The sequence below is a fragment of the Hirundo rustica genome, chromosome 5, assembly GCF_015227805.2.
Source record: "Hirundo rustica isolate bHirRus1 chromosome 5, bHirRus1.pri.v3, whole genome shotgun sequence".
In the NCBI taxonomy this organism is placed as follows: domain Eukaryota; kingdom Metazoa; phylum Chordata; class Aves; order Passeriformes; family Hirundinidae; genus Hirundo; species Hirundo rustica.
The window spans coordinates 10,078,639-10,105,038 of record NC_053454.1 but is presented as its reverse complement, the minus strand read 5'-3'; the positions used below and the strand labels follow the sequence as shown (position 1 = coordinate 10,105,038).

Sequence of the window (26,400 nt, the reverse complement as noted above, 5' to 3'; positions counted from 1 at the left end):
GACCCAGCCGGCCGTGACACCGCGGCCTGCTCCGGCCTGCTGCCCTCCGCCCGCTGCGCCGTCCCGCTCGGCCTGCAGAAGCGCTGCCCGGGGCAGAACGCTGTCCTGCTCGAGTGTGCATAAAGCCCGCTTTCCCTCGCCGCGATCGCACCTTCGCGCCTCCTGCCCCGGGGCCGGACGGGCTAGCACCCCGCGCTCCGCCGCCGCCGTCCCCGCCGAGGATGCGGGTGTCGCTGCTGAGCGCGCTGCTCCTGCTGTCCCTCAGCGCCGGCCCGCACGCCGCGGAGCTCTCGCTCGCCCGCGCCAAGTGCCCGGCCCGCTGCGATGTCTCCAAGTGCCCCAGCCCCAGCTGCCCCAGCGGCTACGTCCCCGACCGCTGCGGCTGCTGCCTCATCTGCGCCGCGGGCGAGGGGGACTCCTGCGGCCGCAAGGAGGACCCGCCCTGCGGGGACAGCCTCGACTGCCGCTACCCCATGGGCAAGCGCTTCGCCAAGGGCGTCTGCCAGTGCAAACTGAGCGCCCAGGTGTGCGGCAGCGACGGCCGGACCTACGACAACATCTGCCAGCTGAAGGCGGTGAGCCGCAAGGCGCTGCAGCACGGGCTGCCCGCCGTCGCCCAGGTCCAGAAGGGAGCCTGTGAATCGGGTAGGAGCATGGTGGGACCTGCCGCGGGGCCGGGGGTGGGGTGGGAGACCTGGCTTCCAGGGTAAAGAAGGTCACGATTTTCAGTGGCCTGGGAAACTGGGTGGCTCTAGGGACTCTAAAAACCTCCAAGGACGTGGCACCTCACCTAGCTGCTAATGACACCGGTGGTGTGCGGAATGGATGCTCAGGTGCTTTCTGAACAGCAAAACTTCTCGATGCTCTCAGCGTGAGCTTGGGCTGGGGTTTGGGAAGGTTTCCCTCGGCAGCATGGCTGAGGATGCCTCGGTGAGGTGCAGGTCGCTGCCGCAGCGCTCCTGGGACAAGAGGCGGACTCGCTCCCCTGTCGGGAGCGAGTTTGGTGGAGGTCACTCGGCTGCCGGGGCAGGGCAGCGGCCACGTCCTCAGCCGTGGCCTCTTCTGGAGACAGGGCAGCGGTACGAGCCCGCTCCCGTCCTGCCTGTGCCCCCTTCGCTCCCCGCACGGGCAGTGACGGCCGCGCTGCTGGGGGCATCACCCGCAGCAGGGCCGCACAGAGCGGGGAGCACCTGAGCTCCGGGACCGTCCCTGGCTGTGATCCAGGCGTTCATCAGATTGACCCGACAGGCGAACCGGGAAACGCCTCCAAAAGCCTGTCAGGGCAGAAAAAGCTCTGAGTATTAGATAAACTATCTAAAACTTTTGCCTGGTTTGCTTTCTTCACCAAAGCATTTTGTAGTCTTCAGGAGCACTAAATTGGGGGGGGGGGGGGGGGGGGGGGGCACCAAAAACAACAACAAAAAAACCCCAACCAACCAACCAACCAACACAAAAAAAAAAAAAAAAACCCAAAAAAAAAACAAAAACAAAAAACCACAAAAAACCCCGCCTCCTTTAATAGTGTAAAATATCGATACTCAGGCTATCAAATGATCCTCTGGTTGTAAAGTGTTGAGGCATTTGCTCAGATCCCGTGATATGCTATCACAGCTTCAGGCTTGGTGATTTAACTTAGGAAAGTTTAGTAATCTCTTAAGCCAGTAATTTCCTTTTAATATTAAAATATGTCTCTTTATGGAAGTGTTAATGCTGGCAGTATCTTTCTACATACTTACTGATACATTATTTTAAGGGTTTGCTTCTGCTACCCTTCCCATAGAGTTCCTGGAAAGAGAAGTTTAATGCTTAATGGAGTTTTAAATAATGCATTAGTGTTTCCATTATGTCAGGTGAACCTCTAACCATCCTGTTTATTCACAGCAACCTAACCAAAATGATTGGGATGGTTCAGAAGGAAAAGGGCTGCTGTTGTAACCTTTCTGTGAGCAGGGGAATCTTTCATATGTATCCTGATCTTTGGAAAAGCTAAATGAGTTCATAGAGGGAGGATATTCAAATTATATTCCTGGAGTTCCTTTCAGAGTATTTTGTCAGAGCCAAGAATTGTTCCACATGCCAGTTGAAGCGGCAGTGTTCAATCTCTCCAGTATTTTGTACTTATAAATTGTTTTTTGCGTGTATCTTTTCACATCAGCATCTGTTAACTTCAGTACTCCTAAAACTTGGTTGAAACTGATCCATGTGAAATAATCAAAATATTTAACCAAAATGAGTGAACTAGCCTGCATGTGAGGGCTTGCTGAGTGCTTGGCATTTGGTATATATGACATTTTCTTTAAAGAATCCTCCTGAATCTAATGTTAATAGGCTTAGGAATTTGGAGCTGTGAGGAAGAGGATTTTTTTTTTTTTTTCCCCAAGCAACTATTTTAGTGTTCACTTTATTTTGGCTTTAATGTTTTTTGCCTCAGAAAACCTCAACTTAGATGAAGCATCTGTTTCTCTGTTAAGACTTAAATTTTTTTATTCAGTTCTACAGCTGCACAAACTGAAGCTGAAAGAAACCGAGCGTCTTGCCCAAGGTCAGACTAAGTTGGTGGTTGAGCCAGGAATAGAACTCAATTATGGTATTTTTTTGTTTGTTTGTTTGTTTTTAAACAATAACATGCAATGACTGTAATGAAAGGCTTGGAAGAAAGTTGACAGTTTAAAATTGCTGTCAAATTTCTCTTTCTCCTCTTCTTGCCTGGCCTCAGATGACTCAGAGTTTGAAGGGATAAGCTAGTTATGAAGTAAATGCAGTTTTACTTAACCATCCATATATTAAAACAATCTTGGATAACAGAAACCTCACATAGTATGATTTGGGCCCTATTTAGAACATGCATAGGCCCAAAGTAGCTCCTGAAATGTCTGCTTCTCTCCTTTTTCAGTTGCTTATGTGGATGCTGAGTTGGATTCTGGCTGTGATAAACCCAGACAGATTGAGAAACTTAGCTGTGGTTTCCTAGTGATAGCAGTCTGGTGAATAGGGATGCATGAAACATGGGTAGTAAAGGATGCAGGAAGGAAAGGAGGGATGAGCTGGCCAGGGTTCCTGAGTGATAATAGAAAAATTAACAGAATTTAGAATGTTTTTTCCCTTGCTGAAGTCCTGGATTAGGTTGAAGAGCACCACACCAAATTGCAAGTTCTACACACAGTGTGCTAAATGGGGTGTGTACTGCTTGGAAGTCCAGAAGCTCCATATCTGATGCTCTACAATATGCCACTGCCCAGAGGCTTCTCAGAGATACTAATAGGAGCAATCTGTAGAAATCCTGAGCGAAGTTAAACTCCCTGCTACAAATACTGTTTTGGGGTTTTTTTTAAATACTTTTTTCAACACTAGTTACCTTTATATATGGGAATATATTGTGAAGCAGCTGGGGTTTTTTTCCGTCTTCTGTCACCTACTGTGATAACGACAAGCTATTACAAGCTAGCATGTAAGTAATGAAAGAAATACTTATGCAGAACAACCTCTGTAATCTAAGATCTATTCTTACAGAGCCCTGTTTTGCAGGGCAGCAATGTAAGTTTTAACAATGCCACATATCAGTCTGCTAAGATGTCAAACATCTCACTCAAAGAATTCACTTGGTCACCTGCCATCTACAGTCAATGTACTTGTTTCTTGAACAAAGGACTGGGTTTGATCTCTCAGTACAACTTAGTATAGTTAAATTCCCTGCAAGGTTATTTTGCAAATAGCTTCTGTGAAGAGAGTTTAAATGTCAAAAGATTTGTATTTTCATACCTAAGATATGGAGGCAATAAAACTTTTTTTTTTTTTTTTTTTTTAAATACAGCTGCTCTTTTGTCAATGAAACAAAGAAAATAAAAAGCTTAATTAGAAAACATTTGAGGCTGGACTTGACACTCACCATTTACTGTCCTCTGTGCTGTTAACCTGTAGTCACTCTCAGAAAGGGGTCATGATGTTAAGACTTGCCCAAGTCTGTCAGATCCTTACAAGATACAAGCCTAAAAGTTCACTTTCCTAAAAGTGTGTCTGGTTCCACCACATAAGAGAATGTTTGAAACGGTTTCAACAGTGCAGGCTTATTGCACACAGTTCTACCTGGGATGTTTGGAGTGTGCCTGTATATAACCTTGAAGATACAGAGGACAACTGAGTGTGTGATTACTTGTGTTTCTGAGAAGCTGGCCCAGTAAGGGATAGAAGTCTCCTGCTGGTGTTTTTGTCATGAAAGCCTTAAATCTGCCTGCAGCTGTATTTAGGGAAATGTACTGAAAGGTATTAGCTGAAAACACAAACTTTGGTCACATTCCTGTACTGCTTGTTTTCCTTATGCCTGAGTTGGTTTGAGTTACTGCAGGTGAGGATGGACAGTGTACAGTATTTGGTATACAATTCAGAGTAGAGCACTTCACTCTGTAGAGGGTAGGTAACAGGAAAGGGATATTCTTGTTGCATCTGCTCATGAGGGTCACTTGGAAGGGAGGAATAACAATCATGTAAAGTCAGTGTGGTGTCTGTGCTAGAAGTGTTGTGCCAGTCTGTCTCTGTCTGGCCCTTGTGATTACAGCATTGCATAAGAAAGCCACTTTGGTGTTGGTTCACCAGATTGTTTTCATCTGTGCACGGTAGACATCCATTGTATAAATAAGTTGCCTGAACCATAATGTGGCATTAAACTCACCAAGGTTTTATGGTCAGTGCACAGCTATGCAACTTGAGCTTAATGCTGAATTCATCAGAAAAGCTGCCCATGAACCTATGTTTCCAGCAGATGTTTCTGTTTTTTAAGCAGAGACTTTATAATCTTTTATTTGTCTTTCATTTCTTTCCATGAAAGCACAGTAGGGACAGTGTTTATCCCTGGTGATCAGATCTGCCAGGTTGCAGTCCTCCCTTAGACATAATAATTTTGCTGAATGCACAGATCTTTTCTGAAGCTGGTTTTAAAAGGGGGATGGGGAAACAGCCATAAAAAATGGGTCACAAATTCTTAATGAATATAAAATTGTGGAATTTAATACATGGATTAAAATTGGGGATTTTAATGTCTTTAAGAAAGCAGTGAATGTGATTTGATTTAATTCCACAAGGGACTAAGTTGGCAGATTTTCAGAAATGTTCAGTCTTTTGCAGATGTAAATTGGTCTGGTTTTATCGTCTTCAGTGGGATTATAATGATTATTTCTGCTGATTTTTTTTTTTTTTTTCCCCAGTTAATTCTCTTCATACTAGGTTAACTCTACATATTTGTTGGCATTGTTCCTGGTTTACAGCAGTGTTAATGAGATTGAAGTGGGTCTATTGTCTCTGCAAGAAAGTAAATAAACCACTGTTGAGTGAACCCATAGCCTGTAGCTAACATCACTATCCAGGAAAAATCTTAAACTGATAATAAAACTACTTCTACCTGAACAGCACTTAGCTTTAGGCATTTAAATTCAGTGTAGTTGGAGCCCATAAAATTGGAAACATAAGATCACATTTTAGAAAATAGGCTGAAAATCTTTAGCTCCAGTTTATGCACTTACATTGAAATCTGAATTTTGAGTGTTCAGTGAGAGGAGCTGGAGAGCTGAAGATCGAATCACTCAGTTGAAATGATAGGCTCAAAGGTCAAGGCTGTCAAAAATCTGGTTGATTTGTAGCTATGAAGCAAATTGGGGAAATCTAGTTTTTTTGACTAAGAAGTGCACAGACAGCTAAGGACTCATATAGTATAAATTTGGTTTTGTTTCAAATACAACCTGGTTGCAGCACCTTTGAAATCTCGGTTATGCAACAGATGGCTAATTGGATTAAATTGTGTCTTTTTGCCAGGAAAAATTAGATTTTAATTTAATGTGAGATTATTTTGAACACTCAGTAATAACATGGAAAATAATGCACATTATTGAGAGACTTTTGAAAAACTACATGGCAAATCTCTGAGGGTCAATGGGTCAAAATTCACAAGGGTGCTGTGAGCTCAGAGCTGTTACCTGCTCAGGGCAGCAGAGATCTGAGGGCTGTGTGGGGCTCCACAAGGCAGCAGGACTATGGAGGGGGGAGATACATATTTAACTTTTTCTTTTTGTAAGGTCAGTGGCAGCCGCTAGTGTCTACCAACTAATGCAAATTAAAAGATAGATTCTACCTCTACAGTTATAACACTTGTATTCAGGGTGACATTATACAATATACTCTGTGTTGGATTTTGCTTCCCTCTTCAGTTTCCTAGGCTTCAGTTCCTCCCTTTTGAAGTATATTGAGAACTTCTGATGAAAACCATCAATTTAATAATTATGCGCTAAAATGCTGTTAATAATAACTAACACTTCAGTTCACTTAACAGTGCTGCATGTGTAGGAGTAAATGTGAATGTGCAGTTACGTCTTCCACATCCATAATTTGAGTTCCTGGCACTTTATATGAAGTGTTTAAAGGTTCTCATCACTGCCAGCTTGCAGAAAATGAGTCAAGGAAGATCAAGTTCTATGAAAGCATCTCAGCTTTACAAGTCAGTTTTCACCAGTTGTTTGGTCCCCACCAGACAAGAGGAAAAACAGCTCGTCTCTGATCAGTGCAGATCTTCAGGCACACCTTTTATACAAAGCTTGAGTGTCTGTTATTCTTGATCCTCCTTTGTTTCAGATTTCCCTTTAATATTGCTGCAGATTTGGGTTTTCTTTCAAGTTTGAGCATTCTTGTCTTCCAACCCCAGGACGGAGGTTCCAGGCTTTTGCTTAGACAGAAATGTTTTCACTGTGTTATGAAAAGAAGACAAGCATTGTTGCAGCTTTAGTCTCCTCTCTGTATTGCTGCATTTTATTTTCTTCACCTTTTTTCATGTTTCATCCACTACCTCTTTCAGATAATTTCTCTCTGCCTCCCCCAAATCCTATGTGGAAAGCCGCTGCCACCCATGATGTTTGCCTGGTGGCTGGTCAGGAGTGGTCCAGACCTGAGGTTTTTGGCAGGCATCTTCCTGTGCTTTTGGCCACGTACAGTGCTGTATCCCTTTGGCCTGGGCAGAACAGTTGAGCGCTTAGAAGATGCAAATGGACTTAGTTGTCCTGACTCACACAGAGCTATGCTGATTTACACCAGCTGAAAGGCTGCATTCATCACAGTTCTGTGCCAGTTTATCAGCTGCCTTTCACTGATGCATGGTCATGTCTGTTAAGATAAACGTGATGGCAGTGTTATATCCTGTCAGTGAGCACTTGCTCTGTAGGCAAGTGTTCAAAGTCATGTCAGTAGACTTCAAAGGATATACTGCATAATCAGGCAAGCTGCTTGGGAACTGAAGGTAAGATAACTCTTCAGTGGCCTTGTAAGCAAAATAAATAACAGTATATTGTGCTTACGTTTGACTATCCTCTGTGATTCCTGTTTGCGGTGTCTCTTTTAAACTAAGCACTAAAACAAGCACATTCAATGGGCTGGAGGGATTTTTCAGAGTGAGTGAGAGTGTACATAGAAAAATAGACTGAATCTGGTCCTGCCAAGCTGTTCCTTTTGTTTATTCGGTATCACATAAATCTAGCTTGCTAAGTTTAAGCAGGGTTTCTTTCCATTCAGAAGTAAATCCCTTGTGCAGTAACAGGATAAAGAACTTGCGGACTTCTGTAAAGAAATTCCTAATCTTCTTGATCTGGTTTCTTCAACTCATTTGCTCCCTTTGGTAGATCTCACAGTTAATTTTAAATCTTCAGGCTGTGAACACAAATGATTGCTATTTGAGTGTGATGATACATCACCTGTCATATGCTTTACATGTGTGGTGATACAGCTCCGTGTATCAGGGACTGCAGAGAATATGACATTTAGCACAAGCAGTGCTCTTCCTTTGGGATGTTGTGATGATAGAAGCCAGGATGCTGTGGGCTTCTTCCCCCCACTTTAAGATCTTAATTTCACACTATTATATTCACTCTTAATGAATGCTGCATGTAGTGCTGTTTAATGCAGCACCATACTGGCTTTTGTCAGATATTTTAGTAATCTATTGCTAGACCCAGCTGCATGTGACAGCTTAAATATAAATTTGCAAAAAAGTTTCAGGTGAAAAGGTTGTAATTTAAAACAAGTTTCTAATGTGTCTAGTTAAACAATTAGAACTTAAGTTGTAATTGTGGCTCTGAAATTCTGTAGAAGTGTTACTCAGCAATTGTTGGACCATATCTGGTATGCTGCATCCAGTTTTGGATCCCTCAATACAAGAAAGGTATTGACAAACTGGAGTAAGTTCAGAAGGTCGTGAGGATAGTTGGGGGGAACTGGACATATCTCTTGTGGGGAGAAACTGAGGGCTTGTCCAGGCTTGGGAAGAGAAAGCTTCAGGAGGACATGAGAACAACCTCCCTGTGTGCCAGATCCATACAGAGGTGCATAACCTCTGTATGGATGAGAGACAAGGGGCATGAGTTAGAACACGAGCTCAACAAGTTCAGACTCGATTTAAGAAAAACTTATACCTCAGGGGACAGGGAAACAGTGGGACAAGTTTCCCAGGCAGCTTCTGGAGTGTCCACCCTTGGAGTTTTACAAGTCCCAGCTCTCTTTCCCTTTGTAGCTGATGCAGCTTTGAGCAGGAGGTAGAACTAGAGACATCCTAAGGTCCTTTCTAGCCTGACCTATCTTGTGATGTCTTGGGTATTATGTCTTGGATAATAACAAGTAGCTGTCCTCAGAAAGATGCTCAAAGCAGAGTTTGTAGGCTTCCAAAGAATAGAACTTAGAGCTAAGTGATGCTGATGTTTAATTTTCTCAGGATCATGCAGAGTGCTAGGTAAGTTTTGAACAATCTTTAATGACTTTGATTCCTTTTCTAGTACTGTTTGGAAACTTCTAATTTCTAGAAGAGGCAACCAGTTCAAGGCAGGTTCATCTTGCCTACTTGATAAAAAAAATGTATTCTCTTATTAACATATCCAATTCTTTCTGCTAGTATAGGTCACCTACAGTCCAGCAGCCCAAGATACAAATTCAACTTCATAGCTGACGTGGTGGAAAAGATTGCACCTGCAGTTGTACACATTGAACTTTTTCTCAGGTAACACTTTCAATTCTTTGTTTTAGTTACATTGTTTAATAAAGTGTAGTAACTTTCCTTTGGAATTTGTGATGTTCACAAAATATTCTAAAACACTACCATAGACCCATTTCTCCAGAGAACCACACATTTGTGTGTTTTGTTCCTGTTCAGGAGATCTATTCTAATGGGCTTACAGTACTATACAAAATGTACTGTCTACCCTAAAATAAGTCTATCTCTCTTGGAGGTATATTCAGCCTTCACTAAAATGCTTTGCTTATTGGACTGTATTTGTTATGTCAGTTTAAATACATACACACACACACATATGTAAAATATATATATATACATATTCATATAGTAAGCTGGAAAAAATAGCTTGTTGTTACTTTTTCAACTTTGAATGAGAGATAGTTTTATTTTGGTGGGAGGAGCATTAAGAGGTAGAATGTCAAGGAGATGTAACCTATCTAAACACTTCTGATAGGAAAGAGATGTACTAAATTTCTTGACCAGAACATTGCCAGTATTCTGGAGCTGAGGTGGCAAGATCAGTGCTGAGTGCTCAAAACAACCTGGGAGGTTTAAATGAGTCTTCAGAACAATCTGCTGTCAGAACAGATTACTGCAAATATTGTATGTACTCCATTATGTGAATACCTTTCTTCTTGAAGTCCTCTAAATTTTCACAGATAAAAGAATTTCTTGGAGGATTTTGTAGGCTTTTTTAATATGTAAAATCAAGATAATCAAGTATATCAGGAGATGTAGTTTTATGCACGTGGTGATTGGTCCTTTGAGAGGATGTTACAGCTGAAAATGCTTAAGATCTTTGCATATGTAGTTTAGATTTTTTTTGTTCTTTCCCTGTAAGTAAATGTTTGACCAGCAGCTTGCTGGGTGCTGATTTTGATACTATGTTTTCCTGGGATTTGCTCCAATTGTTTACTGCTAAATAGCCCAGAACTTTCAAATAAGATCCTAACCAGGACCATGTAATGGAAGAAAGACTTTCTGGGCCTTTTCTCATCTTCTGCTACGCAGGCACTTCGTGTTCCTAAGGTCATTGCAGCAGTTGTTCACAGAGAAAATTCGTAATGCCTTTAACAGTTCATGAAGTGATTTACCTGTCTGTATTGCAGCACATTGTTTCCCACTAAGTTTTACCATTGTTACTGTTCTTCATTTTTTCTTTCACATTCCCAGTAGTTTTGGTTTCCAGACATGCTTTTTCCACCCAGTCTGCACTTGTGCTTCATCGTCCCCTTAGACCTTGTCTCTTCCTTTATGCCTCTGTCTAGCTGCAAGGTTCCTCTTTCCCCTCTTCCCATTAGATGATCAGTTCATTTTTCAGCTTTATTATTTCCTGTCACTGTTCTCTTCCAGTATAGAACTGTTAACCATGGGATCAGATGGGCTCCTTCTCCTTCCTTTTTTGTCACCTATCATCTGTGCAAGGAGCTCTATAAAGACAGAATTGGAAACCAAAGGCAAAGGTCCCTGCTGATTATCTGTAAACCTCAGTTCTATCTCCCTGACTGACTAAACCCAGTCACAATTTTCAGGAAGGGATCCTTTCTTTGTAATTTCTTTTAAAATTTAATTTTCAGGGTGAAAGGTGGTAAATGTCTAATATAATCTTCTCTTAAGTTGGTTTTCCCTTATGACACAGAATTGCTTGCTTTTTGTACAGGCACCCTCTCTTTGGTCGAAATGTCCCCCTTTCCAGTGGATCTGGGTTTATTATGTCTGATTCTGGTTTAATTTTGACCAATGCCCACGTGGTGTCAAGCACAAATGCAATATCAGGGAGACAACAACTGAAGGTACAGCTCCAGAATGGAGATACCTATGAAGCGACCATTAAAGACATTGACAAGAAATCTGACATTGCAACAATTAAGATTCACCCTAAGGTGAGTGACATAAACACAAGGATGACTTTATTTGCGAACTCTATTTCAGTTTCACTTTGTAAAGTGATTGACTAGAATACATGTTTAAGGATTCCTTAGAAATATCTGTGGAAAGCAAAAAAATATAATGAAATACAGGCCTGGACATTTTTCATTACCTTGGAATTAAATTAATTCGTCTTCTGTGCTAGAAGCTGTAAAAAACAATGAAGAAGAAAAACATGCCGCTCATTTAATATGTGGCAAAATTCTGCTATCTTTACCTAAACACCCAGGGTAATCTAAGTTTTGTGCCAGTAAGCATGGACTGCAAGGTGGGGCATAATGCAGAGAGTGGCAGTCCACACCTGGTCAACGGTTGGTTTGTATGCTGTTTCTAGGAGGAGGGAACAATCTGCTGGAAAACAGGGAAATTTTGGTGCCCTTTTTTCTCCATGAAATTGCAAGGAACTACAGATAGTTGTTTTTGAAGACTGTTTAGAACAGCAACCCTCCTAGCATAAGTTTTGGGTATATGATAGCGAGTGCCTCTTCCATTAATGTAATGGAAATTGTTTGTTCCTAACTTTTTGCTAGTTTTTCATCTTTGCAATCAGGTTATTTCAGGTACGAACTAATGCTTATTTTTTTCTCTCTGTGTTTACTGAAGAAAAAACTACCAGTATTGTTACTGGGACACTCTGCTGACCTGAGGCCGGGAGAGTTTGTGGTGGCAATTGGAAGTCCATTTGCCTTACAGAACACTGTGACAACAGGAATTGTCAGCACTGCTCAGCGAGACGGCAAAGAGCTGGGCCTGCGAGACTCAGACATGGATTACATTCAGACAGATGCTATTATTAATGTAAGCATGAGGCGTGTGATGAGTTTCACTTCACAGTTCGTCCCCACCTTTGCCTGCCCTGAGAGATGAATCCACTAAATACAAGCAGCTTTGTTTAATGTCAGTGGAACTCTTCCTTTTTAAAAGTCTATGCAGTGTCTGTAAGTTGTGTTCAGGCAGTGTCGCGAAGGGCATGACAAATAGAAGTTCTCCCTTTGAGGTTGCTTGTGAGGATGCTGCATAAGTCAGACCCTTTTAATTTTGTAAATCTCATGCAGTAACATGGTTGTATTGATGCCTTGAGAGGCTGCCTAGAATGGAGGCTAGATGGTGTTAAAGGAATAAAGTATGTATCTATTAAAAAGGCCTTCTAAGGATACTAAGGATACACCTGGGGCACTACAAGAGCCCAGCCATGGCTACACCCAAGATGGATGATGGGTCACATGTTCTCATACTTTTATAAGTTCTGGTCCATTTACATATTGGGGTTAATTGTCCAATTGCAGCTTCAGGTTATCAAGTCCCATCCTCCCAGTTTGCTCCCCTGAATTCACTGTTGTTTGCACTTTTTGGGCCTGAAGCTGTAACGTTGTCCTTGGTTCTCAGGCTGGGAAAGGATTGTTTTGTCTAACTATACTGTGAGGAGAACTTGCTAACACTTTGTATGAAGTTCAGAGTTATATACCAATGCAGTACAGAATCTGGAAAACATGAAAGCTAAAACTTAAGGCATCCATATCAACCAGCAGTAAATCAAAACATTTCTCTCTCTTCTTGCTGAGTTGCTCTGGTCAAGGAAGCTGTAGAATAGAGCCAAAATTTCTTTCATCTCCATCCATTAGAACCAGATAGAGTGGTCATATTGAGAGTATGTGCTTCAGTTTAGTGGCAGGACACTCAGGTAAGAACAGAAGGAGAGGACAGGGGGGTTTTGTTTCTGTTCTTGCTTTCCCTTTGCACATCACATAATCGAAACAAAAATCAAAGTGTACAATAACAAGGTTTGAGGTACAGTTTGAAGCTAAGGTTCCTAGCATTGCATGTTATATAGAAATACATTAAAATAATGTTCCTTCAGAGCAGCTTGGAGTGATCCAAAGAGCTTAACTGAGGTCCTTGGGTGTGTGTTTGGCTTGTACTACTTCTAAAAAGAGCACCACACACATATCTGAGGTGGAAAATGACCTGAAATTTTGTGCCTTAAATCTGTTGCACATTGAAAGGAAAATATTTTCAGGATTTATTTGTTGGAAATTAATGTAAAATTTGACATAAAAAAGAAATGATGCTGAGTGTTTTACACACAAAAAGTGCTTTACAAATGGTTATTGTCACAGACTTTTTGATATAAATTGTATGGGGAGGAAAAAAGAGGGTAATTATTTTTTATGCTAAGATATGACATAAAAGTGAGCTTTTTCAAAAAGCTTTGGTATGATCTGAAAGCTGAACCTTTCCAGACATTTAATTGGAATTACTCTCTTCAGCTGTGCAAGGAGAATAAGGAAAATTTAGGCAAGATGGGGTTAGTTGGGAGCACACACTGAACTGGTGGTGGAGGCGGAATTAGAACATGGGATTCTTGACTTCTTGCCTGTACACATTTTTCAAGCTCAGGCACCTTCCTTGTGTATGTACTTAGACACTAGACATTTGCTGCCCTCCAAAGCTAATGAGCAGGTTTAGACAGGGGTAGCAGAGTGTGCCAGACAATGCTGGACCAAAGGAAGAGTGATAGCAGATGAGGTGAGGAAAATGACACTAAGTTTGAATTGCTTTGCCATCTGAGAGCAAAAAATATGAAGATGGTCCCTGGCATAAGGATGCTTTGTGCTTAGCTAATGCACTCGTTTTCTCCTGAGAATGGGAGGAGTTTGAGAGTTGGTCTGTTCAGAGCATTCCTGTGGCTCATCCAAGACTTTCCTGCAGGAATGTGCATGCAGCTGCCTTTTGAGAAGTGCTGGGACAGCAGTAGCATAGGACAGGAGAAAACAGGGCCATAAGGTTCTAAATGGAGCTATATTGCATGTGCTGAAGGTCTTTCACGTCCTTCAAGCAGAAGACAAGTGAATGAGATGTGCTGAGCAAGGCTGAAAAATCATTATCCTGGTTTCTTTGTGCCAGTCAGACATAAAATCCAGTGTGCAGCCTCCGGTCACTGGAGAGATACAATATAAGGAACTGATCTATTTGTTTAAATTTGAACTTTGAAGCTCTTTTATAAACTTTAATGTTTGTTTTATTCCCCTAAGAATCTAAAAGATTTGCCCAGTGCTATCTAAGTGTGAACAGTTTGCGTCTCACTTTTCTGTCATACATCACTTTGCTTTTGTTTCTTTTGAGTGGTAAGTTGCTGCTCTTGGCTGTTTTGCAAACCTGCTTGAAAACCCTGGCCTCACTCAAAAACAAGCTCTTGAGCCAGCATGAAGATGGACAAGCAAATTCCCCAGCTCTCATATCCTGTGGTCCTGTTGCATGTTTCCTTTAAAGGCCATTAGTTATTAGGTAATTTTGGGCTGCTCAGAGCTTCTCTCTGCCTTCTCCAGAGAGGCATATGTGTCTGTGGTTACTAAATTAATCCTTGTGTAGTAGCTACCTCGTAGCACTATGCTGTGATTAAATACGTAAAGCACTGTGTTCTGCTCCAGTGGAGAATGAGAGACTGATAGTGTTACAAACCAAAGTGTTGAATAGAACAAAAACTGTACAAGCACCTCACTGAAGTATAGCTTTAAAAAACAATTAGTTATTGCAAAACCTTGTTCTGACAGGCTTTGGAAGGATCAAAATACTCGTTTTAGCTGTTCAATGTCTTAAACTTAGGGTCTGCCTATTTGGAGTGGCTCCTAACTTAAGGCCTGTTTCTGGAAAGAAAGAAACCTATAATCATGAGAGGAGTGAAGAGGTAGGGTAAGACCTACATATAATCTTCTGTGGTCAATATTGTGTCTGTCAGTGCTGCCTAAGAAATGACCTCCTCTCTTTCATTCACTTATAAAATAAGTACTGTTTGTAATGAGAATTGCATTTCCAGCAGTGAAGTATTAATTTATTGCTCCCTTATGTCATTTTTACAGTATGGCAACTCTGGAGGACCTCTAGTTAATCTGGTAAGTTCATGTGGCTTGGTTTTGTTGGTTGGTTTTGTTTCAAAAGCTAGTTTCAAGTTAGTGGGAGAATGTTCTTTTAGAAAGTCATAGGTCATTCCAACTTCCATTCATTTAGCTAATGGTAGACAGTCTGAAGCTAATGCAGAATATGCAAATTAAGTCTCAGTTCACGTATCACAGGAAAACATTTCCCCACTGAGCACAGAAGATTTTACATAGCAGTGAGGAATATGGGCTATGGAAGGAGCAGTTATGCTCACTGTGAAACCTGGAATGCACAACAGAGATGGGTCCTGGTTAATCCACACAACTCTCTCAAAGGAGATTGCTTTAAATCAGCACTGGTTTTGCAGGTCAGTGACTTGAGACTGTAGTGGTAGTAGAGATTCCACTGTCCACTTGGCAGAGGGAATCTCTTGCTGAGTTCTGGGGTGGACCTTGGATGAACACACTGTACTGTAATCTTTCTGGCCATCACAGTTAAACGTGAAATGGATCGTGAATCAAAGCCCAGATCCTCCCTTATAAGTAGTGTTTATTTCTTGAGTGATTACAACACTCTGAAATTTCTCATACCAGCTTTTAACGTGAAATACTATCTGAATCCTGTACTTAGGAACAAATTTAATTGGGTGTTGTCTCTCAATAGGATGGTGAAGTGATTGGGATTAACACCTTGAAGGTCACAGCTGGAATTTCTTTTGCTATTCCTTCAGACCGTATCACTCAGTTTCTCACAGAGTCACACGACAAAAGTAAAGGTAAGGTCTGCAGGAAATATAATTGGCATCTTCCAATTATTATCCTCACCCAGGTGAAGTGCCAGAAGACATGAGTCTTGGATCCTATTACTGAAAGGAGCAGCATCCTTTTCCATTATAGAGCATCACATACTGGGAAGTAGAAAACAATCTCTCAGAAGTGGGAGAGACTTTTTATTACTCACACCCCCCCAAAAGGTCAGACAGTATCTGTATAAATATGGAAAATAGGGCCTCTGGGAATAGTGAGGACATAGATGAATCATCACTGTCTCAAATATGCTTGAGAATAGATGATTGCTTGTTTAAGGAGTTTCATTATCCTCTTTTCATTTATTGTCCAAGCAAAAAAATTAAAATATACTGTAGAAAATAAGGTAACTTTTTAAGCACCTGTCCACAGGTGGGTGTAGTCCACAGAACCTGACCTATATTTTATCATGGTCACGTATGTCAGTGCTATACAATCAGATACTGTGACAGACTCTCAGGCCCTGGTGGAAGAAGGGCTGTTACTAATTTGTAAAGAAATACATGGGAATATGGGAGAGAAGCAAAAAGAAAGAAAGACTTCTGCACCAGAGAGCATATAAATCTAAGTATATTGGCAATGACAACTGCAGTACTGTAGACTTTTTTACATGCCTGCACCATATCTGTCACCCTGTTCTGGAGGTCATACTAGAGGCTGCACAGCCAAAGCTGATCTAGTAATATTGCATCTAGGCCAAACCTTCCTTATTCTTTCACTTGCCAATTTATCCACACCCTACTACTCATCTTTTACCACGAGTGTTGGCTGCTGCTGCTTCTTCTCTTGGATCTTTTTGTTATTAATCTTGTCTTCTCCTGAGTTCATCCAGTTCGTGATGCCAGGATTGTTTCCCTACATCATTGTCCTCTCAGATACTGTTATTTCAGAAACTTACCTTAGTCAGCAGTTTTAAAGTGATGCATCTGCTTGTATATATGAGGGCATCACAAACCTGATGGGTCCCCTCACCTGTGTTTTCCTGAACTCCACAAATTATATTACTTTCGCTGTTGATTTGGAGGGAGGGGGAGGAGTAGATGAAAAAAAAAGGTGGTTAATTATATGCTGAGAAGTGCATTTTAAAGTAGCTGACATAGTTTTGTTTCAGTCAACATGTCAAAAAACCTTATTTTTTTGCCCTGGTTGCTAACTTGCTGTTGATGTCTGAAACAAGCAGGTGTCTCATTAGTGGTGTTATTCTTTAGAACCAAACTGCTTGTCCTCATCCAGGGAGGAGGAATGGCTCAGCCTGCAGGCCTGGCCTGGAGGCATGAACTCAAGCCTTGTGCAGAGCTCACCATCTTTTGGTAACTGGGCCTGCAAAGCCAGTGAAGCTTTGAGATGTCACACTGAGATCAGTCACCTTGCTTCTTCAGGCACCTTTACCTCCACAGAATGATGAGCCCAGCCAAGGGCCCAGAGACAGCTTTGCCCGAGGAAAAGCCCTAAGAAAAAATGGTGAAAGATTCGAGTTTATACCGTGATTGTAACATACAGATTTTTTTTTTTAATAATGCCACATAATGCCCTAATCAAAAGGATTCACACTTTTTCTTAGTGTCAGTATGACTGTCACTGCTTCAAATATCCTGGGGCACAGGCAAATTTTTTTTTTTTTTTTTTCCTTTTGCTTCTCTGGAATATAATTTTGCTATGGCAGAATTAAGTTAAAGCCCTTGATGCATGGAGAACGTTTCTAGGAGATATTTTCACTACATATTTGAGACTTAATTTGCATTTTTTATGCCTTTAGTAATAGTTCCCAGGTTTGTTATACAGTCGCTATTTTTTGGAATAATGAATTTATGTAAGCAGAATTTTAGGCATGTTTTCATCCAGTTATGTTTCAGTAGTTTCAGTGGGATACTCCCTTATTGTACAATTAAGTCATAGAAAGAAGTTTATGTGTATTACTATTTTACTCTTAATGTCATATTTCCTGAAGATGATAATGTTCCCTTAGGATACCACTCTTTCCAGATGTATTCTGGCATGGTAGATACTCAATTGTTTAAAAAGCTGGACCTTAGTCTTTTGAATCTCAGTTGATCAGATAGCTGTTTTATATTGGAGGCATATATTTTTTTAAATCTCATTCATTATATATAACTGCAATTATCTGTTCTATTAAAGAACAGGAGTGGAGAGCAGGGGAAAAGGGGAGGGTGTCATTTGAATGAAGAATTTCCACTGATTGTTATCTATGAATTCTGTATTATCTAATGTATTGGTAATATATAATAGCACCTAATGTATTTTTGACCAAAGATTTACCACAGCCTTCATAGAGATGTTTGTCTGTTGAATAGTCTGAAAGCCTTTGCTAATTTTGGGGTTACCAGTAATAAGGTTAATGTCCTTTTATAGTAGGAAGTCTTAAATTGCTGCATGAAGTTAAGTGTCTTCATCTGTATGTCAGTTTTAACCAGCTGTGTATTCTGTGTTTACATCTGGAAGTTAACTGCATACTTAAGCATTGATTGATTTTGGTTTTTTTAAATTTTTTTTTTTAATTTTTTCATTTTATTCTTTTTTTAGGAATTTCTCCATTTTGGTTTTAGCTCTATCTATTCCTAGTTTAGACTTGAGCAGAACGGTAAAACTAGAAAGTCTTTTACACACAGACGCTTTAAAGTGGAAGTCAGTAAGTCAGCAATTTGACAAAATATTAAAGAGAAAATCCATCCTAAAAGGTCAGTGTGGGCTCTAATGCAGTGTGAGCAGAAAAGTGAATAAACTTTGTTTCAGATGGGCGAGGGGAGATGGGGGAGCTCTGCATTGGCCATACCCAAAAACTCATTTACATGAATCCTCATTTTACATCCCCAGGACCTTGCATTAGTTGTGTTGAAACAATATTCTTACCTTTGTATTTGAATGATTATTACTCATAATAGTTACCAGAAGCCATGAGGGTTGCTTAGGAGCCTTGCTGAGTATGGATTCAGATCACTGATCAAATTCAGCTATGCAGTTTATATGAAAGGATCACTGCACACAGTCCAGCATTTATAGGCTTGAGCTGTTTTGCTCATGTAATCTGCAAGATGAGATAGGTGCAAAAGGAATTAGCAGAAAAGTAGTTTTGCTTGGCACTTGAGTCAGAAGTGCAGGATTCATTTCTTCACTCTGAAGACCTGGTGATATCCTGGCCCCACTGAAGTCAGCTGTGTAGGGTATAATTTTGTACCAGAGTTACTCAAGCCCATAGAAGTTTGAGTACATGACCCCTTAATTTGGATTTATCAGTTCTTTTTTCTGCAGTTAATAAGTGATAGACATTTCTGTCTCCAACTGGTATTTAACTGTCTGATTTGTATCTCTAGTGTTGCAAGCATCAATAAATTAACAGTAAGGCAAGTGCTTTCCTTACTGTGGAACAGAAATTTCTGTGAAGAGTGAACTGCTTCTAGGTGCTTGGGGTCAGCTGTTTGTGACTTTCTATTAATACTAAGCAGATTTAAGTTTAAACTCGTGGTTGAGGCTGGTTTGCTTGACTTTGTACCTCTGGAATCAGTGTTTAACTTGGCCTGGTGTTTACAAAAATGAGATGATATTTGAGCCTTTCTCTTCTGTGCTGTGCTCCAGCTTTAAGCCACAATGGTTTCACATTTGCTAAATATGATTCTTTTAAGCTATGAACCTTACTTTAACTGTTGCTGGGACCGTGCCCTTGTGATGTGCTCCTTAGATTTTTGACATCACTCTCTTCCAGTTCTCCTAATTATTTTTTCTCTTGCCTCATGATTTCACAAGTAGCCAGAATGACTGGTTTTGAGACTTTCTATTCACAGAGCAGATGTAATATGACAGTGGTAGTTCCAGGTACCACATGCTATTCTGCCATCGTGATTTAGTCCCAACATCACCATGCCTATGCTTAGGGAATAATGATAAAACACTTCTACTGGTTGTCTGTGCCTGTTCAGTCTCTGCTGTTGCTTCAAATAAGATGGGCAATTATATTCCCACTAATCATTGTTGCTGAAAACTTTGGGTTTTGTTGAAGGTGTTTGACTTGGGTTAAATTCAGTGGAATGGACTTTTATCAAACAAAAAGACTGAATTGTTTTTACTTGTATTCTGACACACGAAATGTCTGGAGAGGGGAAAGAGAGGAGTGTATACTCTGCTGCTGAAGTAACCCATGGCTCATAGTTTTTAGTTTTACTTTACACAATAGCCTGCTACTCTTACAGTATGAATTACTATTTGCAGTATAGCAAACTTACTGCAGAGAGAGGGCAGAGGGCCTTTTTGAATTTCAGTGTGTGAACAGGAGTGAAATAATACTTTGACCTGCCCAAAGTTGAAGGTAGAATTAGAATTTTGGTGAGGAATAAGTCTGTAGTTGTGAGATTTATTTTTTTCCCTAAAGCTTTATGTTTACATATATCGTTAGCCACTGGGGAAGTAATTCCCTTTATCACTCATGTAATTTCTCCTGTGGTTTTTCATTCTTGCCGTTCTATTTCTTCCAAGTCAGTTTCTTCTGTCTCCTCTTTAATTTTCATTTTTCAATCACGTAAACATTCCTAACAAGCCTATTCCAGGCTCTGGAATATCTTTGTGTTTCTGCAAATTTCTGCCTCACAGACAATGACCAGCATCAAATTGTTTAATACAGTGAGAAAACTGTCACCAGAGATGCTGTCACTCATCTTATGAAGGGAATTTCATTATTTAACTGTCGGCATTGCATGGACAAGGGAATTAATTTCAGGTGGGAGAATTATCATGTCTGAATATTTTTAAAAATTGTAAAATTACATTTCTTCCATGGGGACTGGAGGAGCACCATGGGCTAGTTCATGGTCATGCCCAAAGCTCTTCAGATTTGAGCAACTGAACTTCTTGATGCACTTACTATAGCTGATTTTGATCTTGCTAGTTTTACTTTAAAATAGAGGAGAGCCAAACATTTCAGGGCAAGATAGGGATGACAGTTATGGATGCAAGATTTTTCAGAGTATAGTAGATCCAGTGTTTAGTAGTCAGAATTTTCAGTGACCACAGTGGTAATTTTTGGCATGTGTAATATTCAGAACTAAGTCCTTTATTTGGGAGTATTTTTCCTGGAAAGAATAAGAGCTAGAGAAGACTGTGTACATTCCCTTTTCCTCATATGAGAACCTGGAGAAACTCAAAGAGCTTGTGAAGTCGTTGTGCTGGAACGCGTAAGGGGAAATGTTGTTTCATGCCGGATGTAACTGAGTACTGCAGCACTCACTTCAGGAAGTCATCAAACTGCATTTTTTTCATAAGACAGCTGTGCAATATCATGACTTACTAAAAGCCAACTTCAGAAATGTGGTGTTCTTCCTAAAGGAGTGACTTCTCACCCTTTAAAATTCCACAGAATCCTGGTGAATTATAGAATAGTTTCTATTGGAAGCTGCCTTTAAAGATCATCTAGTCCAACCCCTCTGTGCTGATCAGGGAACACCTTTTATTACATCAGGTTGCTCACAGCCCCATCTAACCTGACCTTGAGTGTTGACAGCTGGGGCATCTACCACTTCTCCGGGCAGCATGTTCCAATGTGTTACCACTCTCATGATAAAAAATTCTTCCTGGTACCTACTGCCAATCTACCCTCTTTTAGTTTGAAATCATTACCCTTTGTCCTGTCTTATAAGCCCCCTTTAAATACTAGAAGACCTTATTAAGGTGTCTCTGGAGCCTTCTCTTTTCTAGGCTGAACAACCCCAACTCCCTCAGCCTATCTTCATAGCAGAGGTGCTTCAGCCCTCCGAGTATTTTTGTGATCATTTTGGCAAAGGTCTACATGTTTTGGGGTTTTTTTTTTATCTTCCTTTTATTCTTTGGGGTAGAAATAACAAGCCATTTGCATTATAATCAGGGTGAGTCTTTTTGCCCTTTCTCTGAAAAGTGGAAATTTAAATGTGTTTATATTCCATTTCTACATTTTAATGAGAACATCATATGATTAAATGGTCTTGACCGGTTTCAGATTGAATGGTAGTTGGTTATGAAATTTTCCATTTACTGAATTCATGTGATACTAGATCGCAGCAATTTCCTGAAGGAAAAGCTCCTATGGAGTGTAAATGAGCTTTCTTTCTTAGCCTTAGTTACAGGGAGGGGGATTGTCATTCTGTTGACCAAGGCTAATTAAAAAAAAAAAGCTTTAGTGCAGATGTTGTGATTTTGTTTAGTTTTGTTAAAATCTGATACATTCTGTTTTAATTTTCAGATTTTTTGGGGTCATCAAAGCAGTTATTTTTTCCAGTGTTTGCCCCAATTTCTTAAATATCCTCTGTGTTCCTTTCAGATGGGAAGAAACGTTTCATTGGCATCAGAATGTTGACAATAACACCTGCGTAAGTATCTCAGGAGGGTAATTGTATGTTCATGCACACAGGGTGTGGTCAGTAGTGGTTCAGAACTTCATTCATCTCTTGTTACAAATCTCCAGAGATCCAGATGTAGGCATTGGCTCCTAGGAAATCTGCAGACATTTAAATGATAGTCTGAGACCTGGAAATTCTCTAAATACTCATAGTGGTGGATGTCCTGGTGATAGCTGAGGGAAAATAGAAATAGCCTGAATACAGATTTTGGTTCTTGACAAGGACACTTGAAGTTACACCACGTTTTAGGTGACATTTAAACAAAATAGTGCTTTCAGGTGACTCTGAGTGCCAATAATGGATCAGCTGATAGAGGATTTGGTGGTGGTTTATCAGTGTCAGTGGAAGAAATATGGTGTGAGGTTTGGTGCCTAACCACTAACTAGAAAGAGCTGCTAAAGAGCCAAACTAAAGCTTTGTTCCTCCGTGTTAACAAAGCCAGAAATGGACACCCTCCTCTGGCTCCTTACTGTGTTTTCCCTCTTGAATTTCTTTGTGTCTTACCATTACCTAGATATATTCTTGGATAACAAAGGAGGGCTCTTATGTTGATGCTCTTTCCCAGCAGTAGGCATGTTTCCAATGTGGCAATAGACTACAAAATTAAACCAGACAATTTCCAGCTGGGGTTGTAGTAAAGCCATCATTTTTTCTTGAGTTACACTCCTGCAGTCCTCCCTGAAGGGTCAGATCCTCAGCTGGAATGAATCAGTGTAATGACATTAACACCACTGATGGAGAGAAACTCAGAATGTTTCTCTGCATAATTGTGAGAGATGTGGGATTTTACTGCTTTTGGAGCATCTAAGAAAGCCGTGTAAGATGTCTGCAGGCCTGTTTTCAGAAAAAGACCACTTCCTTGTTGTGTTTGCTTTAATTATTCCATTGTTTGCTTCCTTTATACCAAATCAAATGAAGAGAAGCTGTGTAGCCATTTTGGCTTGTTTTCCTTCTGTGGGACCCCAGGCTTTCAGGGCAGACAGCCCGGTAATGCATCCTTGGTTTATAATCTTTCTAGAAATGGGTTTTAACGCACTCTGTACACAGACGTGAAATAATGTCATCATCTCTGAAATGAAGGGATGTTTGTTGAGGCTCTATTTTGCAGTGGGTGCCTCTCTTCTTTCTTTAGAAAGTGAAAAATTGCTGATGACAGCTTGAGGAAACTGAAGTTTCCATTTCCAGCTCTGATCTGTCTTCCCTCTGGAGTTATCAAAAACTCTATTGTTCTAGATAAAGGCAAATTAAGAATGACTTGCAAAATAAAAGAAACAAAAAGTTAGCAAATTTCTGCCCTGTCACCGGCATTAATTCTTTCTTCAGAAAAACCTTTTGTCCCTGAAAGTGCTCCTGTTGTGCTCATGAGCAAGGCCCCCTGTGCTACTGCTACAAAGAGCCAAAGTCAGATTCTTGCAGGGGATGTGCAAGACCATTAAATTTAGCATGCTTTGCACAGTTAAGGAGTTTTGCCTCCCTAAAAATCTGTGTAATTTGTTTCAATCCAAGTTCAAATGCCCTACATTTTCATTGCAGAACAACCAGCAAATGATTAATTGTTAAGACTCTTTCTTTTTGTCACAAAAAGCTTAAATAAATAAGAATATTTATATGCTTTTATAGTGCAATAAAATTCTCTCTAACTTTGTTCTTCTTTTAGCTTGGTGGAGGAACTGAAGCACAGTAATGCTGATTTTCCTGATGTCAGAAGTGGAATTTATGTACACGAAGTTGTTCCAAACTCACCCTCTCATAGGTAGGTAGAGCATATTATTTTCTTCACCACAAATAAACCTCCAAAGAGATGCTAGAAGGTAATATTTCTTTTTATATTCAAGTATTTTCTCATACCAGGCTTGATCTGTTTTTAAACAATTAAAAATTGTTCCTTTAGGTTTAAAATATTTGCGTTAAGGTCTGCTCACCTCTACAAAAATTAAGTATCTCAGAACTGTTTAAATCATGGGATCATTTAGATTGGAAATGACCCTTAAGATCATCAAGTCCAACCATTAACTCAGAACTGCCAAGACCAGCAGTAAACCCTGTCCCTAAGTGCCACTTCTGCCCATCTGTTAAATACCTCCAGGGACGGTGACACCAGCACTTTGCTTGGCAACCTCTTGCCATTTTTGAAAACCCTTCCTGTGAAGGAATTTTTCCTATTTTCCAATCTAAACTTCCCCTCAGACAACTTAAGGCAAATTCTTCTTGTCCTGTCACTTAGTAAAAGACTGCCACCCACCTCACTAAAACCCTTAATGACATTATGAAACACTAACAGTATGCAAATAAAAATAACACCCCAAATACAACGAACTAATTTGAGGAGTTTTGTGAAGTATGTTGAATATCAGTAAACAGAAACTTGGATTAAGTTTAAGCAGGAAACAGAATAGTATCTACATAAGGCACTATCAGAGCTATCTGAGACAGTGCTTAACCTGAAAGGAAGAGACTATTCTATGGAACAGCTGCAAAATAAATAAATATTTCTAAAAAAAAATTTAGGAAAATCAAAAGCAAAAGTAATCAGCTATTCAGGATTGCATTTGAACAGAAAGAGAGAAATAATTTCTCAATACTTTAGCTGGTGCACTTGTCATGAAAATCTTAGGTTTAAATTTTCAGTTCTTGAAATACATACTGGTGGCACAAAGACATGGTCTCACAAATGGACTGAGTAAAGTGAATTAATAATAGATAAAAGCCTTTTCTGTTTCTCACTTGCTGTAGTTTTGTAGAAGATCTGAGAAAATTGTTTTTGTTGTTTAAGAAGGAAATCCTCAGTGAAATAACCTGAGCCTTATTTTGCATTTAGCAAGTGCTACCTGTTATTCTTTCACAGTCAGAAGACTGGAATTTCCCTTCAGTGGAGACTAAAACAAGTGAAAATGTGTTGCATTTGCACAAGAGGTGGTAAATAGCCTTTGTACTTTTCCTTTGCATAGAATGCATCCTTACTGCCATTTTCTTGTCTTTGCAGAGGAGGGATCCAAGATGGAGATATTATTGTGAAAGTCAATGGGCGTCCTTTGATGACTTCCAGTGACCTGCAAGAGGCTGTGATGAATGAATCACCTCTACTACTTGAAGTTCGAAGAGGAAATGATGACTTGCTATTTAACATTGAGCCTGAAGTTGTCATGTAAATAGAACTGAGGAAACTCTCACCATAATTAAACTCACATATTCTGGAACACTAGATACCTCCTTTACAGCTACAGTAATTATATTTCCTGTTGACTAATGACAAGGTGGACTAACTTAATTGCCTGAGCCATTTCTGTACATAGTAGCTAGAATGACTTCAAAGATGCCATTTATAGAAGATTTCAATTTCAAAGAAACTTAAGAACTTTGTTCTGGGGAGGAGGAGGAAAAACAAATTTTGGGTAGCTGGTAGAAATGGGTCTCACTTCTTGCACCTGCAGGTGCTGAGCAGATTCAGTTCTGCATGTTGAAAGATCCAAATACTACTGGAAGTGGGGAAGTATGTGAAAGGGAGAATTATTCTTTAACTACAGTCATGGCTGCAGCAGACTCAAGCTATTGCAATGCAAAATTGAGTTTTGTTGGTTTTTTTTTTCTTTTCATGTAACTTTTTTAATGTGAACCTATTATTGGCGAAGCTTGTATTTGTTCTTAGTGCTTCTGTGCTCCATGTCGATGCAGGTAGATGAAATCTGTAAATATTGAAAGGAACAAAAATGGTATCAGGCTATAGAGTGTTACACCTAGGTCATGCGATTTTTGGAATATAGTAAATGATTCTTATAGAATTAATGCCTTATATATAAATCAAAACCATGTGCTGAACAAAATTAAATTTGAGAAAGTGCACAGTTTTTTAAGAATTTGATACAAACTTGTTTTGCATTTTTACTAGTAAGCTTTGCTGTAAAATTGTTACACTACTTTTGGCTTTGACTGTGTATGTTTCTACTGTAAGGAGATTAAAGTTTACACAAATAATCTGTTGATGTAAACCTCTTTTTAAACAAGTACGTCTTTCCTGCTTCTTCTGTCTGACTGAAATAGGCTCTCCCAAGAGAAAATTTTCTTGCAGAGAATTAGGCCCTGATGTTACGAAAACCCTTTTCATCCCTATGATATAATTATTCTGCCCTTATTTAGACTATGTTTAGAAATGCTTTGCACACAAGTCACTTATTTACACTGTGTTTTTCCATATTTATGAATTGTGCTTTGATGTCATTTAGAGAGTATCAAGTTGGGATCCTGTTGTCCTCAGTTCTCCCTGTATGTGGTGAGAAGGAGACAGGAAACACCAGTAACCCTGTTTTTCAGCTAGAGCGTGTGAGACTTCTGTGTAATAAACCCAGGAGACAAATTGCTAAGAGCTAAATCCAGATCTCCT

General features: G+C 40.1%; 1 protein-coding gene across 1 annotated transcript; it reads left to right on the top strand.

Annotated features, from left to right (window-relative positions):
- The first annotated feature begins 218 nt into the window (after window positions 1–218).
- Window positions 219–26,004, top strand: HTRA3 (HtrA serine peptidase 3). Its single transcript, XM_040064237.2, has 9 exons — window positions 219–645; window positions 8,920–9,019; window positions 10,695–10,917; window positions 11,567–11,761; window positions 14,821–14,853; window positions 15,503–15,614; window positions 21,944–21,992; window positions 23,680–23,775; window positions 25,006–26,004. The coding sequence occupies exons 1-9, from the start codon at window positions 222–224 to the stop codon at window positions 25,169–25,171; spliced, it is 1,398 nt and encodes a 465-aa protein (XP_039920171.1). The 5' UTR covers window positions 219–221; the 3' UTR covers window positions 25,172–26,004.
- The last annotated feature ends 396 nt before the right edge of the window (window positions 26,005–26,400 follow it).

Bases quoted from the DNA above. Each gene is read 5' to 3' on its own strand.
- HTRA3 (XM_040064237.2), top strand. From the start codon at position 222: ATGCGGGTGTCGCTGCTGAGCGCGCTGCTCCTGCTGTCCCTCAGCGCC. The intron at 11,762-14,820 runs GTAAGCATGAGG...TCATTTTTACAG, and splicing joins AGACAGATGCTATTATTAAT to TATGGCAACTCTGGAGGACC. The intron at 15,615-21,943 runs GTAAGGTCTGCA...TGTTCCTTTCAG, and splicing joins GTCACACGACAAAAGTAAAG to ATGGGAAGAAACGTTTCATT.